The 19,589-nt window shown below is 41.7% G+C and overlaps 2 protein-coding genes across 3 annotated transcripts in view; one reads left to right on the top strand and one right to left on the bottom strand.

The window, feature by feature from the left end:
* Positions 1-4,551, bottom strand: part of mtpap (mitochondrial poly(A) polymerase) — a 29,501-nt gene extending 24,950 nt beyond the window's left edge. The window contains exon 1 of the mRNA XM_014157507.2: positions 4,371-4,551. Coding sequence (XP_014012982.1) covers positions 4,371-4,548 — 178 coding nt within the window. The 5' untranslated portion in view covers positions 4,549-4,551. The remainder of the gene's footprint in view (positions 1-4,370) is intronic.
* A 98-nt stretch (positions 4,552-4,649) lies between these two features.
* On the top strand, positions 4,650-17,596 carry LOC106578553 (mitogen-activated protein kinase kinase kinase 8). Of its 2 annotated transcripts, none has more exons than XM_045702142.1 (8): positions 4,650-5,170; positions 5,583-6,015; positions 7,453-7,626; positions 8,361-8,622; positions 12,120-12,226; positions 13,588-13,740; positions 15,115-15,358; positions 15,588-17,596. In XM_045702142.1, the coding sequence occupies exons 2-8, from the start codon at positions 5,659-5,661 to the stop codon at positions 15,716-15,718; spliced, it is 1,428 nt and encodes a 475-aa protein (XP_045558098.1). In that variant the 5' UTR covers positions 4,650-5,170; positions 5,583-5,658; the 3' UTR covers positions 15,719-17,596. The 2 variants fall into 2 exon arrangements, with proteins under 2 accessions (XP_045558098.1, XP_014012984.1); XM_014157509.2 differs by having other exon boundaries at positions 4,659-5,170; positions 5,633-6,015.
* The last annotated feature ends 1,993 nt before the right edge of the window (positions 17,597-19,589 follow it).

The following is a 19,589-nucleotide window of genomic DNA, read 5'->3' as shown; positions in this document are numbered from 1 at the left end:
GCATTCTGCAGCGATATGCCATCCCATCTGGTTTGTGGGACGATTATTTGTTTTTCAACAGGAAAATGACCAAACACACCTCCAGCCTGTGTAAGGGCTATATAACCAAGGAGAGTGATGAATGTTGCATCAGATGACCTGGCCTCCACAATTACCAACCTCAAACCAATTGAGATAGTTTGGGATGAGTTGGTCCGCAGAGTGAAGGAAAAGCAGCCAACAAGTGCTCAGCATGTGTGTGAACTCCTTCAAGACTGTTGGAAAAGCATTCCAGGTGAAGCTGGTTGAGAGAATGCCAACAGTGTGCAAAGCTGTCAAGGTAAAGGGTGGCTACTTTGAAGAATCTTAAATATAAAAAAAATATTTTGATTTGTTTAACACTATTTTGGTTACTACATGATTCCATATGTGTTATTTCATTGTTTTGATGTCTTCACTATTATTCTACAAAGTAGAAAATAGTAACAATAAACAAAAACACTTGAATGAGTAGGTGTGTCCACATTTTTTGACTGGTACCATCAGTATTCAGATCCTCAAAATTGAGCTCAGGTGCATCCTGTTTCCAATGATCATCCTTGAGATGTTTCTACAACTTGATTGGAGTCCACCTGTGGTAAGTTCAATTGATTGGACATGACTTGGAAAGGCACACACCTGTCTATATAAGGTCCCACAGTTGACAGTGCATGTCAGAGCAAAAACCAAGCCATGAGGTGGAAGGAATTGTCCGTAGAGTTCCGAGACAGGATTGTGTCGAGGCACAGATCTGAGGAAGGGTACCAAAACATTTCTGCAGCATTGAAGGTCCCCAAGAACCCAGTGGCCTCCATCATTCTTAAATGGAAGAACTTTGGAACCACCAAATCTCTTCCTAGAGCTGGCCCCCCGGCGGGGAATGACCTTGGTCAGGGAGGTGGCCAAGAACCTGATGGTCACTCTGACAGAGCTCCAGAGTTCCTATGTGGAGATGGGAGCACCTTCCAGAAGGACAACCATCTCTGCAGCACTCCACCAATCAGGCCTTTATGGTAGTGGCCAGACGGAAGCCACTCCTCAGGAAAAGGCACATGACAGCCCACTTGGAGTTTGCCAAAAAGCCACCTAAAGGACTCTCAGACAATGAGAAAGAAGATTCTTTGGTTCGATGAAACCAGGATTCAACTCTTTGGCCTGAATGCCAAGCATCATGTCTGGAGGAAACCTGGCACCATTCCTAAGGTGAAGCATGGTGGTGGCAGCATCATGCTGTGGGGATATTTTTCAGCGGCAGGGAAACTAGTCAGCATTGAGGGAAAGATGAAAGGAGCAAAGTACAGAGATCATTGATGAAAATCTGCTCAGGACCTCAGACTGGGGCAAGGTTCACCTTCCAACAGGACAACGACCCTAAGCACACAGCCAAGACAATGCAGGAGTGGCTTCGGACAAGTCTCTCAATGTCCCAGCCAGAGCCCAGACTTGAACCCGATGGAACATATCTGGAGACCTGAAAATAGCTGTGCAGTAACGCAGAGAAGAATGGTAGAAACTCCCCAAATACAGGTGTGCCAAGCTTGTAGCATCATACCCAAGAAGATGAGGCTGTAATCGCTGCCAAAGGTGCTTCAACAAAGTACTGAGTAAAGGGTCTGAATAATTATGTAAATGTGATGTTTAATTTTTATACATTTGCACCCCCAAAAACTGTTTTTGCTTCATCATTATGGGGTATTGTGTGTAGATTGATGAAAAACACTATTTAATCAATTTTATAATAAGGCTGTAACGTAACAAAATGTAATAAGTCAAGGGGTCTGAATACACTATATTTGATGCCATTCCACTCCAGCCATTACCAGGAGCCCGTTCTCCCCAATTAAGGTGCCACCAACCTTCTGTGTTGTACAGTAAGTGTATATTGTGAAATTGTGATATGAAAGTAGAGGGCTTTATTTTTCAAGAACTGTACCGCAATTGAGAATCTATTCACGTTCAGATAGATTATTTGGCTGCCAGAACCAATACGCCTCGAAACAGAACATGTAGCTTAGGTCCTTGGTTTAACGTTAGGCTTATTGGGCTAGAGACAATGGCTCTAGCTACATGACCTGATAAGTGGAAGGGAGCTTGTGCTGGAGATAAGCAGTTATCCATTGACACTCTTTGGAGAACTGGCAGCTCACTATAATTAATGGACATTTGTGACTCGTTTCAGGGAAACCAGGCATATGTCGCGGGTCACTACTTCACAGGAAAGCCATTTGAATGTAAACTTATTTTTTATTACCAAAATACATTTTTTGGCAGAAATGCCTTCTGGGAAAATGTGAACTTTCATGTGCCTTAATAACAAACTTGTATGCCATCTCTAAATACGAATACAATTGTTAAATTACAAGCCTAGTTGGTTAAGCCAGAGAAAAAGTAAGCAACCATCCCAGTAGCCATGATTAGCTGAGATAATGAGTGGGCTGGACATGTCAAGAGAGGAGTTCAGATTGGTCTGCCATAAAAAATGCTTCTGTCTAATTGAGCTGGCCTGTCTGTGTTGGTAATCCTGGCGAACGCGGCTTTTTTTATGTATTGTGTAATGGAGCTGCATAAGTGTTGATCTCCACTTTCTGGAGGATCGAGTTTTGAAATCAGTGGAATTAGAGTAGGATAGCTAAAGAGAGAGAACACCCGTCATCCGGATTGCATCTTCAAACTAAGGGAAACCATGCAATGGCATCCATGACAAGGAGACGCGTCCATCATGCAAAATGATGTATGTATGTAAGATAGTCGAGCTTGCCACATTTTCAGATATTACACGTTTCTATTTTGCAAGAAAGTGATTTCATTTCAAGCCAAAGTGTACTGTTAGCTAGCTAACGTTAGCTGGCTGGCTCCCTAGCTAACGGTATGTGTATGATGTTATTATTCGTATCCCAGAGCTGTTTGCTTGGCTAGTTGGAGCCTAATGTTAGCTAGCTAACATTGAACCTGGTTGGTTAGTTCCCATCAGATTCGTGCAGGGTAGTAACGACATGATTTGGCACTGTTCATGGTTGTTGTTTCACTAGCTAACGTTACGTGTATGATCTTACACATTGTTTACCTAGCTAGGTTCATTGTTTACCTAGCTAGCAACAACTCTTAACAAAAGACTCCACTATGCAAGTAAACATTTTGGGTGCATTCGTAAATTCAGTCTGAGTATGCCAGAGTGCAGAATAACTGCTGAATTTACAAACGCACAACACCCGTTGAATACGGCCAGTGTCAGTAAAAGTCGGCAAAAAAGCTTAATGAAATAGGCTGTTTTCATGTTATCCAGATGTAGGCTGGACACATGACATTTTTAACAATGCTTTTTTCTGATAAAAACTAGTTCACTGCATCCGCCGTGGAGCCCAGTTTCATAATATTACCATATTTCACAGCTGCTTGCCATGGTTTTGAAGTAATCGCAAAAAAACAGGCCTTATTTTAGGGCATTTTTCACCCTGCCAGTTCCTAATAGTTCTATTGAATACGGTGGCACCAACTCGCCTTCCGAATGTTCTATTCCCAGCGTATTGTTCTACGTCACAAAGCCTGCTTTGCTATTGTTGGCAATGAGACCTGCCCACATTGTTTGTAGTTCAAATGTAAACAACAAATTAATCATGGAACTCTGAGGTCGTCCCATTGTTTCCTGTAGGGAAATATAGGTACGTCTATCTATTTAGGAAATATCTCGCAGTGTGTATATTTAGATTTGTATATTTTGTATTTTATTGGACAGCATCTTAATCATGATAATCTCCTCTTTCTAATTATGTAAGGGTGGGCAGTATTCCCTTGTCATCAAAAGCTAGCCACGAAATACATTTTGCCCTTGGAACGCTGAGCTCCTCATGCTCGTGTTCCAGCTTAACCAACGTTATTTTGCCATTTTTCAGCCTTGGGTGAACTTTGACGTGTAATATTGTCCAGTCTACCATAGGTAAACAAATCATCGGCCAGAGCGTCAAGTGGGCGCTCTGAACGACCCGAGATCAAAACAAGATGGGTGGGGCTAAAGCTTAAGAACGATGCTGAATGTCTGTAGACGAAGAAGAGCTCTTCACTAGATACCAAAACATTCAAAAGGCCATTTTCTCAAAAGTGAGATAACAAGTTAATCAACTTTCAAAGCAGAATTACTTAACCATTGCTCTTCAAAAATGATGATATACCATTTTGTAGCCCTGAGTCTACTCTATCCAATGTAAACAAATAAATAAAATGCAAATGTTGCTACATAAGACCTATTTGAGCCGGTCGGTCACATTTAGCTAGGTAGCAACGTTAGCAATCTAACGTTACAAGTCATGTGGTTACAGCCATGTTGTGTGTGTATGGTCGGTGGATGAGAAACCTACCAATTGTATATTTCTTATTGGGTGCATCGGTCTTCGTAGCAGCAGTACTAGTTCCGAACTTTCTTTGAAAACATGAATCTACTTTTTTAAAGCATTTAGAGAGGCTGCCCCTCATAGGCAACCTGCACACAGCAATGGAAGACGCCATCGCTGCACTGAGACTGCCGTGAAAGCGCATGCGTGTGCTGTATGTTCTATGGCATCCGAAACCTGCCAAAAATCAAAGCTCAATCAGCGTCAGACATGAGTTTTGCGTTTTTCCTATATTTGCAAGACCAAAGTGATCCATTGATTGAAACGAGTGTATGGTATGGGCACTGCAAATAGTCTCATGATGACACTTTTTTATCATGCTGTCACTATATAGTCAGTTCTCTCATATACTGTTTTTCTTGAACTTAAACAACAGGGGACATTGCGAAATATTTGTATCGAAGCAAGCACAGGCAGAATTGTGGGAGTAGTGAAAATACCGAACTATTCCATGGAATCTGATGAATCCGTTTGCCTACGGAAATCAAATATTACGGGGAAATCCAATAATATGAAAAGGAAAACGAAACTACAGAGGAATACACTAAAGTTACAAGACACCACTTTCGGCTTATGTTTTTATTTACACAATACCACCTAAACACAGAGACTGATAAGGACTTCCTCTTCTACTTCCTAGCTCGTGAGTGGGAACTACAGTCGGTAGGCTCTTCAGTGCGCGTTAGAGTTGACAGCAGTCGGACGCAAGAATGGAGTAGCGCATTCGGAGGGGATCCTACCCTGCGTTATTTATTACAAAGAATCAGGTAAGCACATCGTTATTACGCTATTTCAAACAAATAATGACCAGTTTATATTTGCTATTTGTTAGTGACTTTAGTTATGTTGAGTGTTCAGTGTTGGGAGGGAAATTGGTTGATGTAGTCTACACTCGAGTACATTCTTCTTCACTTAGCTATAACCTACAGCAGGGTTCCCCAACTGGTCCGCGGGTGATTTTATTGGCCACCCAAGTTTTCTAAAAACATAAGACTGTAAAAACACGAGCAAATAATCTACAAGTGATTTTAATTTAAGAAATCTGTTCAAAGTATTCCCACGCATAATAGAGCGGTATGTGATTGTATACAAGGTTTGAAATGTTTTAGTCAGATATTATATCTGTTTGTGCTTCTTGCGGTCAATTTGCAATCTATAAATTATGTCATTATTTTCCAGCTCATATTGGAATTTCAGTTGCCTAATGAATCATCACCGTTCCATTTCAGAACCCAGCAGAAGCTAGAATATTAAAATGGATTACAAATATGCCAATGCTGGAATAGAACTCCTGCTGGCTCACATGAACATAGAGGATATCATTGGCGCTGTTGAGAATCTCTATCACACCAAGGAGGAAGAGGCTGGGGCATTGTGTGAAGAAGGTCTCTCTCAGGAGGAGATGGATGAGAACGAGGAGACTGTGGATGATTCGGGGGACGAAGTGACAGGGGTGACAGGAGGGACCCAGGGCACACAGCAGGGGAACGGTGGTGGTATGGTCAGGTACGGGACGGCGTCGGACTTGCTCTCCTTCGTCAACCTGATCTCTAACATGCAACCAGAGGCACTGCAGCACCAGCCTGAGGAGATGGGTGTGTTACTGAACAAGGTGAGACTTCAGGACATTAGTGTTTTTTTTTTGTATCTGTCCCCACAAAGGTCTCATTAGATACTTTTGGTCATGTAGTGTACAGTGTGTTGACATCTCAATCCAAAATGTTGGAACATTGCTGCAGGGACTTGCTTCCTTTCAGCCACAAGAGCATTAATGAGGTTGGGCACTGGTGTTTGGCGATTAGGTCTGGCTCGCAGTTGGCGTTCCAATTCATCCCAAAGGTGTTCAATGGGGTTGAGGTCAGGGCTATGTGCAGGCCAGTCAAGTTCTTCCACACCGATCTCGACAAACCATTTCTGTATTGACATCCGCTTTGTGCACGGGGGCATTGTCATGTTGAAACAGGAAAAGGCCTTCCTCAAACTGTTGCCACAAAGTTGGAAGCACAGAATTGTCTAGAGAATGTCATTGTATTCTGTAGCATTAAGATTGCCCTTCACTGGAACTAAGGGGCCTAGCCCGAACAATGAAAAACAACCCCAGACCATTATTCCTCCTCCACCAAACTTTACAGTTGGAACTATACATTCGGGCAGATATCGTTCTCCTGGCATCCGCCAAACCCAGATTAATCCATCGGACTGCCAGCTGGTGAAGCGTGATTCATCACTCCAGAGAACGCATTTCCACTGCTCCAGAGTCCAATGGCTGCGAGCTTTACACCACTTCAGCCGACGCTTGGCATTGCGCATGGTAATCTTATTCTTGTGTGTGGTGTCTCGACCATGGAAGCCCATTTCATGAAGCTCCCAACGAGCAGTTCTTGTGCTGACGTTGCTTCCAGAGGCAGTTTGGAACTCGGTAGTGAGTGTCGCAACCAAGGACATACTATTTTTGCGCCCTGTGCTTCAGCACTCGGCAGTCCTGTTCTGTGAGCTTGTGTGGCTGAGCAGTTGTTGCTCCTAGACGTTTCCACATCACAATAACAGCACTCACAGTTGACCGGGGAAGCTCTAGCAGGGGAGAAATCTGATGAACTGACTTATTGGAAAGGTGGCATCCTATGATGGTGCAACGTTGAAAGTCTCTGAGCTCTTCAGTAGGGCCATTCTACTGCCAATGTTTGTCTATTGAGATTGTGTGGCTGTGTGCCCGATTTTATACACCTGTCAGCAATGGGTGTAGCTGAAATAGCCGAATCCACTAATGTGATGTCCACATACTTTTGTATATATAGTGTATCAAAGTTTATTTGTCATATGCAAAGGACAATGACATCTTAGAAGTGGCATTGTGTGTGTGTGTGTGTGTGTGTGTGTGTGTATAAGTGTGATTGAAACGGTCTGTCCCTTCGTCTGTTAGTCAATCAGTCTGTCTGTTTGTCTGCGTGTATGTATGTGGTCAAGTATAGACAATCTGTCTGTAGTGTTATTTAAAGCCTTTACTGGTTCAGCAGCACCTTTCACACCGTTTTTCACTACTTCTGTGCAGAAACACATGGTGCTGAAGAAGGGACGCTATCGCATCGATTTGGATGTACTTCTGTTTCCATGGATGTGGACCTACAAGACTCCAGGCTCCGGCGGCCATGTTCCAAAGGGCTCATTTGGGAAAGTCCACTTGGCCCAGGATACCGTTACCAGGAAGCGAATGGCATGCAAACTGGTGAGTCAATGAGTCCGTGTGCAGGAATGTCTGGCATGTTTGCAGAGTGGATTTCTCGAAACTGCAGCTGGCCAGTCTATGTGCCAAGATTGATTTCTGGCAGGAAGTTTTGTTTTCAAAGCAATAGAAACTAATTAGTTAGGCCAATATAAAAGCAGAATGTCACATGTGAAGTCAGTCAGGTCTTTGCACCCAAAAACTTTGAAACCTGCAACAGAACATCTAGAAAGAGGAACACTATATACTGTAGAAAGAGAAAAATATTTATCTGCGACATCGCAAAAGCCAGTATTGCAGATAGATAGATAGAAACTGAAAGTATTTGTCTGGTTACCCCACAGGAAACCCCCCATGCTAGTCTATCGCAGGACCAACCCCCAATCTATCTATGAGTGTCAAGCAGAGACGCATCAGGTCCCATTTTTACAGTCTTTGGTATGACCTGGCCAAGGTTTCAACTTCCAATATGAGGCAGGCACTCTAATCACAATGGCACTTCACCTGGGGTAGAACAGGATATGGCATTTATATTATTTCTGCCCACAAATAGTTACACACGATGGGAGTGGCTTCCTGGTCTGGCTATTCCATAGTCAGTGGAATGTTTACATACTAAAGACTTTGTAGATACTTTGCATAATAGACATACTTTACTGTACATGTCTAAATCTCTTTTTAAATATAATGTCTATAGAATGTTCTTTATGCCTTAATGGTTCTATTCATGCTACTAGATCCCCATGGAGCATTTCAAACCAGCTGATGTGGAGATCCAGGCCCGGTTCCGTCACGAGAACATTGCAGAGCTCTACGGTGCTCTCCTCTGGGACCAGAACATCCATCTGTTCATGGAGGCCGGCGAGGGAGGCTCGGTTCTGGAGAAACTGGACAGCTGTGGACCCATGAGGGAGTTTGAGATCATCTGGGTCACCCAGCAGGTCCTCAGGGGCCTGGAATATCTGCACTCTCACAATGTCATCCACCACGACATCAAACGTGAGTGGAAAGTGCCCAAAACAAACGTTAAAAAAATGCACATTAGTACACTCAATTAGTAAGCATTAGAGTTAGAGCAAGTTATAGGCCTATAGCCTCTGCTTTTACCACAGTTTAGAAACTCAGTTTTTCTCAAATTCTAGCCCCAAATACATCAAAAATGGAACCCAGGTATGTGTCCAAAACACATGCACACTAGTAGTATATGTGTGGCCTCCACTGGGCCCAAGCTGGTTAAATCAATGTTGTTTCAACATAATTTGTCAGTATATTATGACATGGAATCTACGTAGAAAATACATTGGATTTCAAAAAAGTTGTTTTGTGGGTAACATTTCATCCACAGGATTATGCCATCACGGTAACCAATTTTCAACAGAGACAAACCTTGTATAAAATATGTTGAATTTGTACCTTTGAAACAACGTCAGATCTTCAATGTAATATCCACTATAAGAAAAAACTGTAGGCTGGGCTGCACCTCCTACTGGGGAGTCAATCTATCTACAGCTATTTTTCTTCTGTCTCCCATCCAGGGTTTTAACCAAGCCCAGCTTAGCTTTGATATTTGTCACTGACTATTACCAATGTGCTACCGTGAGAATTATTGTGGAGAAATCTACACTTAATAGATTCACTGGCGCTATCAAATTAATTCCAAACATTAGGTTCAACAGAGCAAATGAAATGTAACCATACTTTATGAATCAGATATCCTCAATTATGCTATTTAGGCCTATATAGCATTTGAGCAGTCATCAACAGCTATTGTAAATTCAGCCCTTGTAGGCCTAGGATTTCAAATGGAATATACAAGGTAATAATATATGTTGGATTCACGTCTCCATCTCAACCAAAAATAGAAGTTAAAGAATTTAAAGTTTGATTTTATTTAGTCCTATTCTTTTACCTAGATTTTTGGTCACGTAAATCCGACGTCAATTATTAATTTGTAGACGAACTGGAATTAAAGCAAGACTCATTGGCAAAGATGGAGCTATCTCCTTCAAAGGTTTATATTTGGTTGCGTTGACAACCAAACACTATTCAATATCACTTTTCCAATACATTAAATGGCCTATTAACTGTCGACAAGTTAACAAATGAAATGTTGGATTCACGTCTCCAGCTCAACTAAAAGTTAAAGAATAGGATTAAGCCAGTGGATCAGAGGGAACTATCCAAGCAGTAGAATGGTGTTTGATTGCTTTGTCAACCAAACACAATTCAATATTACTTTTGTAAGATAGTAAATAGCCTAAAGTTAAGGCTATCTTACAAACTAATGTAACATTCAACTTTAAAATGAGTAACACATCCATGGCCACATTTTGAAGTTACTGTAACAAATGTATTTTTATATAATCGTGGAAAGCGTGCATGTTCAGGGTTGAAGGTCTTTGGAAATCTAAACAATTGCTTTAATAATCTGCACAGATTCTCAAATGGCATTGTTCACTTGATGTAATGTAATTTCAACTAACTGCAATCCAGTTCATTTGGTTGTGCTATTAGATGAAGCAGTGATGACACATTACCTTGTTGTATAAACAAAATATCTGACATTGTAGTCCCATTTGAACTTTGGTGTGCTTTTAAATGGTTGAAAGTGCAGTTTAGGTGACAACTAAACCAAAAACCAGACATTGATTTCCTATTGGAATTTGGTTGTGCTTTTACATGGTTGAAAGCATAATGATAACATATTGGGAAAATAGGTTGAAATTTCACTGATCAACGTATGTAACCAATATTGCCCAATGCTCCACATTGAAATGACATGGTGTGCCCAGTGGGCTGTGACTGTTATTATCCACTTTATGTGAAATGTAACCAAGATGGGAAAGGACTTTAGAGTGAACTGTACCTTGAACCAACGGCTTCATAGGAAACTTAACCACAGACAACTAAAGAAACCACGTGAACCTTGTAAGAAGGCAGGATGAAGCTGTGGTGTTGCTGACGGTGTTCAGGTCACACAGGTAGCTAACGGGTTTATAGGTGCTGTCCCAAATGGCACCCTAGCCCCTATTTAGTGCACTACCTTTAACCTGGTCAAAAGTATATAGGGAGCCATTTGGGACAAACCCCAGTATCTGCTTAGCTAGCTACTGAAGTTGCTGAAACACAGGATTTTAGAGTGAGATAGATTAGATAGCAAGGCTAGGGCTGCAGGCAGGTGGCAGTGAGCTAACAGTCTCTTGTGACAGACTGCTACCATAATTGGAGTAGCGCAGCGCTGTCCATCGCACGTGAGATTTGCTTCCAAGATTGCAGTGAGCTAAAGTCAATCACAACAAAGCATTCAAAGCTCTGTGTAGCTACAGCTAACATCAGTCAAAACTGTTGATAAATGCATTTTTATTTAACATGAATTTAACCATGAAAAGACCCTTGAGGTTAGAAACCCCTTTTTCGAGGGGGACCTGGCAAGAGGTTAGCAGGAAGTAGTCGGCGTGTACATACGACACGAGCACAATACTGTCAATTAAAAACAATTACAATGGTCAGCAACATTTCTCTATCAGAGTTTTAAACTCAGCAAGCAATACCCTCTCCTCCAGTAAATGTATTGTATTAACGTTAACTTTATAATGTGGGGTGTTCCCTAGTAAAAGTTATACTATCTATAGGGGTTAATGTGTTGCAATGAACTTTAAACAAAGACCTGTGGGCCAGTCTATCATTCAGTCAGTCAATCAGGGCTTGGCTAAAGACTAAATGCACTATATGTAGCATCTGGAAATTCCAGTCAGACCCTCCCTCCTTCCCTGTAACAAGGTTAACTGTAGGGCTGCTTAGAAGAAACCAGTGAGTTATGACTTTCTGACGTGGCACTGTGGTCTTGTGCTCTTCCTGTCCTCCAGTCAAAGGCTACATCCCAAATGGCACCCTGTTCCCTATGAAGTACCCTATTCCCTATGTAGTGCCATAGGACTTTGGTCAAAAGTAGTGCACTATATCGGGAATAGGGTGCTATTTGGGACACACAGAAATATGTAATGTTACCTCGGTGAGGTCAGGGGGGCAAGGAGGGAGAGGAGGTTTGGGAAAAGCCTGCTTATTAATTATAACTGTAAAATTCTGTGCCAAAACCCTAAAAGATGTTTGTTTGACTTCAGTAATGACTTTTAAATGCTTTAGTTCCCTTTTTCTTTAAGCTCAGTCAAAAGCCATTCAGAGACTCAACATGCCTCAGCATGTTCTGTGTGAACTTTAATTTTACATCAGTGTAAATGTTGATACTTCTCATTTCCTTAAATGTACATACAGTTCCTATCACATATACTGTATGTCAAGAGCAATTGTAGCAAATGATAGCAGAAATATTGACCTTGTGACAAACATTTAACAGAGTAGCAAGTTAGCACACACTGTATTAGGCTCTGAGATTATACTGTATCTTGCAGCACATATTCTTTAGTTTTGACATGGCTGAACTGCACAGCTTTTTTGGTGATTCTCACTCACCCTCCCTCCCCCTTTTCTCTATTCAGCCAGCAACATCGTTCTGATGTCAGACAAAGCGGTGCTGGTGGACTTTGGCCTGACGGTACAGATGACAGAGGAGTTGTACACCCCTAGGGACCTGCGCGGCACAGAGGTAAGTGACTCTGCTGTCTGCTCTCTTCAACACTCTCAGGCCTATGACATAACAACAAAAGACACCATCAGGCCTATGACATAACAACAAAAGACACCATCAGGCCTATGACATAACAACAAAAGACACCATCAGGCCTATGACATAACAACAAAAGACACCATCAGGCCTATGACATAACAACAAAAGACACCATCAGGCCTATGACATAACAACAAAAGACACCCTCAGGCCTATGACATAACAACAAAAGACACCATCAGGCCTATGACATGACCTACAGGGTTAGGGTCAATTAATTTTCAATTCAGTCAATACATTTTTTGGGGGGGGGATTTGGAATTTCAGTTTACTTCCTGGTGACCTATGACATGACAACAACAAGAGCAACTTCTTACTTTGTGAGAAGTTCAATAAGTGTGTTTACTGGAAGGTAAAGCAGCAGTTTTCCGTTCAAGATTGAGATCAAGCGATGCCTCAGGGCACTCTGAAAATGATTTAGTTAGTAGATGTGTCAGTGTTTGTCTCACAGTGTCCCATAGTAATGGAAAAGGTGCAGGGGAACCACATCAAACACGAAGAGATATTGTATAGGTTTATAGGTGGACTATAAGTTTTTGTGTGCAATGCACAGGCTTCAGAGTTGTCTCAAATGGACATTGTTTATCAGTAATAATACAGTAGGTTGAAAGCCTTTGAACACTAGCATTTTCAGATTCCAATTTACATCCTTATTCACAGTTGGGAAAATCTTGGAGGAGGCATTCACTCTGTTCTTTCTCACGACCCTCCCTCTGCTCATCGTCCTCTTCCTAATCCTCTCCTCAACCCTCTCCTCCCCTCTGTGGTGACCTATACCCCTGGTGGCTGAGTGGGAAAGTCCCAGGGCAGAGAGACAGACACCCAGCATTAATAACAGGGAGGGAGATAGCTAGCCAACAGAGTGGAGGTGCTGAGACTAGGCTGACATTAGCTAACATGGGGGCAGGCTGGAAATTCCAGTTGAGAGATGGACTCTGGTCTGATGTTTACTGTTTCACATTTCACAGACCGTACACAGTGCAGTTCAGAGCCTAACACCAGCCCAGCTGCTCTTAGGGTTCCTGTATTAATACATAGTCATAGAGACACTGTATTATTCATTTTATAACTGTTATGATTCTCACTGGCAACATGACTACATAAAAATTACATTTGATGAAGAAAAATATTGGGTACTGTCCAAACACTTATTTTCTTCTTCTACAATTGACATTATGCCATTGACCCTGTGAGTAACCATTGACCCTGTGAGTAACCATTGACCCTGTGAGTAACCATTGACCCTGTGAGTAACTGTTGTCTTGTGTTTTCTTCCTCAGATGTATATGAGCCCGGAGGTGGTTCTGTGTCGAGGACACAACACCAAGACGGATATCTACAGTCTGGGCACCACCATTATCCACATGCAAACTGGCAGCCCGCCCTGGGTCAGGAGATACCCACGCAGGTCCTACCCATCCTACCTCTACATAGTAAGTGCCACTCTCCCTATCTCCCTCTCTACCCATCCTACCTCTACATAGTAAGCATCTCCTGATAGTAAAAAACAACAACTATTAGATGATTTATACACTTCCAATAAATGCACAAATATATAAAGTAGTGTAGCAGAAGTTTCTGCATAGTCACTCCACTAAGTAATGGGACAATGGAAAGTGGATGGATGAACTGTATAGATGAGTGAATGGTGAACATACAGGCCTTCGTCTTGCTACACTGACAGGGCTAAAGGAGGGGAAACCCCCACTTGTAGCCAGTCTTTGAAACAGACAGATTTTTTCATCACCCGGTTTAGATTTCCACGGCATAGGCCTAGATTCTTGCAAGATCATTTCTCAAACATCATGTGATCCCTTAACGTGACTGTCTGCGTCCCAAATGGCACCCTATTCCCTGTATAGAGCACTACTTCTGACCAGAGCCTTAGGGGCCCTGGTCAAAAGTAGTGCACTATATTGGGAATAAGTTGCCATTTGGGATGCTGTCTCTGGCACATTATCAGCATACTCCTTTAGGCTCAGTACAATAGTTCTGTTTTGCTTTTAAAAATGTTTTTCATTATCACATTCCTGATTTGAAGAGGTCCTGTTTCTCTTTTTGGATTGGCTGCAGTTCCCGAACCTGACTTTCTGTTGCTAAAAATACTGAGATTTCTGCTTATGCGTGATCCAATAGCCTATGTCCTTTCAGCTGCTGCTCAGTGTGCAGTCACTCCATGACTCCGCTGCTGCCTGTACACAAAACAGTTTGAATAAATTTAGTTATTTGTCTGTTTGTATATTAGGCTATTGCAAATATAAGCACGACACAAACAGGTTGTTTAGCAATTCGATTTTATTCCAGGATTCACGATTTCTGGAAGACCAGGGAATTTATTGAAATTTCAAGGAATTTTGCAACCCTACTTGTACATCAAATGTGTTTTACACTCGGGAAGTTGTGCCCAGAGATAGCATGAGTTGCAGGATAGCTTTGAGTCTCACCTAGCCATCACTATGACTAAAAAGACAAGGAATGCTTATAGTGATGGTGGCTAGGTCTCGCCTAACCTGACATCGCATTCTCACATTCCATAGAAGACTGGTATGTGAAACTGTTGCATCAGACCTAGTTGGGTTGTTTTCTTTAAAAAGAGCAGTGTTGGGTTGTCAATGCTGGGTTATTGAGAAATGACCCAGCGGGTCAGATCCAAGACTGGAGGTGCAGTTTAGGTCTTTTTAACCCAGCATTTGTTTAGAGTGTAGAACTATAAGAATAGCTGTGAAACCCTAATTATAGGATCTATATGGTTCTACCACAGAAGTAGAATGGCTTCACTACAATTCTAATTCTATGGCTCCCCTCAGATCCACAAGCAGGCCCCTCCCCTGGAGGACATAGCAGAGGACTGCAGCGGTGCCATGAGGTCCTTCCTGGAGCGAGCCCTGGAGAGGAACCCTGCCCAGCGCAGCTCTGCAGCCGAGCTCCTGAGGGACGAGGCCATCAACCCTCCCAGGGAGGAGCAGCCACGCTGCTGGAGCCTGGACTCAGCCCTGGTGGAGGCCTCCCACCCTCTGAGGCAGCACAGCCAGCAGCCTGACACCACACAGGGTAGGGACCTATATATATATATATAATCTTCCTGTTCTTTATCATCGTACTTCCCTAAAATATACTTTGTTCCTCATATTCCCTACAGAGGTAGACAGGGACTTGAAATGTTAACTGTGCTGTGGTAAAATGCCTACGCGCTTCCTCAAGCGACACATAACACTAACATTTGTATGAAACTTCATGAGAGCGTATCTTACCAATAACATACAATTCCCTTTTTTTGCAGAATCGTCTCTGTACTCTGAGCCTGAGGACTCTGCCCACCTGAGGAGGAAGGGATCACTGTACATCGACCTGGGGGCAATGACTGGGTACTATAATCTAGTAAGAGGCCCCCCTGCTACAGAGTATGGCTAACCCTGAGCGTAACCCAAAGACACATTTAGTAAGACCTCTGACAGAAATTGGTCTGGTAAAGCTATAACTGTAACCTTTAACCTTAGCCTGGTGCTAAGATAATGACTTTATTATCCCCATGGGAACATTTTGGTACGGGTGAACTGATAGGTCAGAGACTCTCAGGAAGTTGAGTTTGGAACTCATGAAGACTCAATGGTGAATGTGTGTCTGATATGTTTTGAAAGAGTCACCAGAAGGACAGAGGGTTGGGTAGAGCAGGTGAAATGGACGCTGTAGCTATCTTAGTTTGCCATCTCTCAACAGTGCTGAGCCTCATTGGTTAGATGAGATGTGTTATTCAGTAACTCTGGGTTTCATTGGTTAACAGTGGAATCAGCAACATCTTGTGATGTGCTATGGAGATACATGATATATTAGCATGTTTTACAAGTTTGTTTCTTGCTCTCTTAAAAATAAAGGTGCAAGTTGGAACCAAATCAGATTCTAGAGAGTGATGCCATAGGGGAACCATGTTAGGATCTCTGAAGAACCATAAATGGGATGGTTCTTTGAACAACCATACCAAACCGGTGTAGGGTTTTAAGACTTATTTGCATATTTCCCAGGGTGCCTTTCGAGTGAATATTAGAGTTAAAAGTACTACCCATGACTGTTTGCTAGTGATAAAGACATGCTTGTTGCATTCATTCATTTTAAGTCCTGTGGCTTCACCAAGAGAAATCCTAAGTGAATATGTTGTCATTAAAATCTAATTATTTAAAACAAAATATATTTCATAAGGCCTTTTTTGAGTGCCTAGTTGTGGCCTGAAATTCATAGTTTACAGGCCACAATATGCTGGCTTTATAAGTGATGTGTAATTCCTATTGGAATCCAGCCAGACTGGGGATATTAAATGTTTGACATTTTTATTCACCCACAACCTGCCTTCAAAATGACTGCCAGGGTTGGGGAGACTAAGATACTCATATCTTAAACATCTAAACTGGAACAACCATTTCAGCAACGTGTGCAATAAGTCCAAGTAACAGATTGGATTTGTTTACAAAAATGTATGTTATTTATATTTGCGTAGCATAAGATTTATGAATCAATCAATGTGCATGCAAAAACATTTTAAAAAACAATGTAAAAAAAAATCTACCTGCACTAGGGCCTGCTGGGAAATAGGATAATGATGGGCGTGGTTTTGGTTCAACGCTGGTTATTAACACCAACAATGGGGTTCTTTTACACTACTGAGTGTTCATTTACCTCTACAGTGTTAATTTAACTTGAATCAACACTAGAAATGTTACACTGAAAAATCAACACTGGCCAATTTACTGTCTGCTATGGAAGGGACACATCTGCAGGCTTCAATACAATTCAAAAACCTTTTAGAATTCCGAAGAACCATCACGTTAAGAACCCCACATTTAACTCAAAGGTTCTTTATCGAGAAAGAGTTCCCCAAGGAACCTTCAAAGTTTAGGAAGAACCATTTAAAAACCTTTATTTCTTCTCAGCATAAAGAAATGTCTGCATGTGTCTTATGATTGAGACATTCTGTGTGTCAATATGATTTCTGACAATGTATTTGCGGTTTGTACAAACCATATTGTCTGAAGTTCTTAATGAACTTTTTGTTTGTTCCTGTGGAATCTGAATATTATATTTTGAGTACTTGCTATGCAAGTTACACCGTGTAGTACATGTGTAATCAATGATCTTTTACATCCATTTTACCTGTTGGGTTTGTGGTTTTCTAATGAGAAATGTCTATAGCATTTTGTAAATTGACTTCAGTCTCTTACACGGTATTTTGTCTCAATATGAAGTTGAATTACTGAATAACATGTCATATAATTCATCTGAATAAAATGAAAAAGTCAACACCTGTGTTTTTGTCATGTTAATGGTTGAATAACTAGATAAAATGGAAGGGGGACATCATATTGAAGGTATAGCTATCTGTTTCTATGGTGAAGGCAGTCAGCTCATACACACACACCTGTAGTTACTAGTTCCTACTCTAAAATGTTTTTGAAGAATTGCTAATTGTTATTATAAAGCTTGCATACTATTTACATTACAATTCTTCCTTCAACTACTATGTGAGTGGGCTCCATCCAACATGCTCAAATGTTTCTGTTACACAACTACAGTATCCGTCTGTGTTTTCTGGTACTTTGTGTATGAAGAACAGTTCCTTGATAGCATCGGAGATCAATTTCCTTATTATCAGGAAGCATGTTGCTCCAATCTCTCTGATGTCATGGTAACTGTGTGGGCAGGACCGGTGACAGGGCGAGGGCGGGAATCAGCTAGGTATTCCTTTACCTCAGCTAACTATGACTAACACTGACCTGTGATGACCATATATGGCTGTATGAGTGGCTGAGATGCAGATAACCCTGCTACTGTAAATTCTGTGTTATTTACTAATAGATCTGAGGCAAACCCCTCTGACGATCACCATCCCCCACACAGTGAGTATCCCAAATGGCACCATATTCCCTACATAGTGAGCCAAATGGGCTCTGGTGAAAAGTAGTGTACTATATAGGGGATAGGGTGCTATTTGGGATGTAACCAGTGTGAAAGGGAAGTGCACGCCCAGATAATATGATAAATAGCTCACACCAACGTTCGCATTGAGGTGGAATCTCTGAGAGAGAGAGAGGGAGAACAAACAGACCACACAGAGCCCCAGTACAGAACACAATTAGACCCAACCAAATCAGGAGAAAACAAAAAGATAATTACTTGACACATTGGAAAGAATTAACAAAAAACCAGAGTAGACTACAATGCTATTTGGCCCTAAACAGAGAGTACACAGTGGCAGAATATCCGACCACAGTGACTGACCCAAACTTAAGGAAAGCTTTGACTATGTACAGACACAGTGAGCATAGCCTTGCTATTGAGAAAGGCCGACCATAGGCAGACCTGGCTTTCAAGAGAAGACAGGCTATGTGCACAATGCCCACAAAATGAGGTAGAAACTGAGCTGCACTTCCTAACCTCCTGCCAAATATATCAGAGACACATATTTCCCTCAGATTACACAGATACACAAAGAACTCGAAAACAAATCCAATTTTGATAAACTCCCATATCTATTGGGTGAAATACCACACTGTGCCATCACAGCAGCAAGATTTGTGACTTGTTACCACAAGGCAACAAGGCAACCTTTTGTACTTTGATTATTTGCACATAACATGACATTTGTAATGTCTTTATTCTTTTGGAACTTTTGTGAGTGTAATGTTTACTGTTCATTTTTATTGTTTATAATCTAGTTCACTTGCTTTGGCAATGTTAAAATATGTTTCCCATGTCAATAAAGCCCTTAAATTGAAATTGAGAGATAGAGACCATAGCTGGTTTCTCATTATGAAGCTATGGTCAACTCATTATTGACACTGAGTCAGTCTTTGATCTTATCAGTGATGAACGTAGCAGGGGAATCCACTGAAACCTATTTTATGTCGCTGTTTATCAATGAGCCCCCAAGGGAGAGTATGAGGTAAATCCGGTGATGCACACTGAGTATACAAAACATTAAGGACACCTGCCCTCTTCATGACAGACTGCTGAGGTGACCATATCAACGCCAAACCGACAGTCATGAGTCATGACAGCAGTAAAATTCCGCTGAGTGACCATTGAGTCACGGTAATCTACTCTTATGCACTCTGGACATGAGTTGGTAGTACCCAATTTCCAAAATATCATCAGGTCGCTACTGGCCTGGTACTAAGGGCTCTATTGTCGCTCTAACCCCTCTGACATCAATGCAATTGAAAATCACATCAAACACTTATCCTGAAAACAGTATGTGCTTTTAAAACTCACCTCACTGTGATTGATCGATTTG

This window comes from Salmo salar, chromosome ssa19 (genome assembly GCF_905237065.1).
Source record: "Salmo salar chromosome ssa19, Ssal_v3.1, whole genome shotgun sequence".
Lineage (NCBI taxonomy): Eukaryota > Metazoa > Chordata > Actinopteri > Salmoniformes > Salmonidae > Salmo > Salmo salar.
Note: the sequence above shows the minus strand (reverse complement) of the source record. Positions and strands in the feature narration are given on the sequence as shown.

Excerpts from the sequence above, each read along its gene's own strand:
- LOC106578553 (XM_045702142.1), top strand. The coding sequence starts at position 5,659 with ATGGATTACAAATATGCCAATGCTGGAATAGAACTCCTGCTGGCTCAC. Across the intron at positions 7,627-8,360 it reads AGCGAATGGCATGCAAACTG|ATCCCCATGGAGCATTTCAA; the intron begins GTGAGTCAATGA and ends TCATGCTACTAG. Across the intron at positions 12,227-13,587 it reads GGGACCTGCGCGGCACAGAG|ATGTATATGAGCCCGGAGGT; the intron begins GTAAGTGACTCT and ends TTTCTTCCTCAG.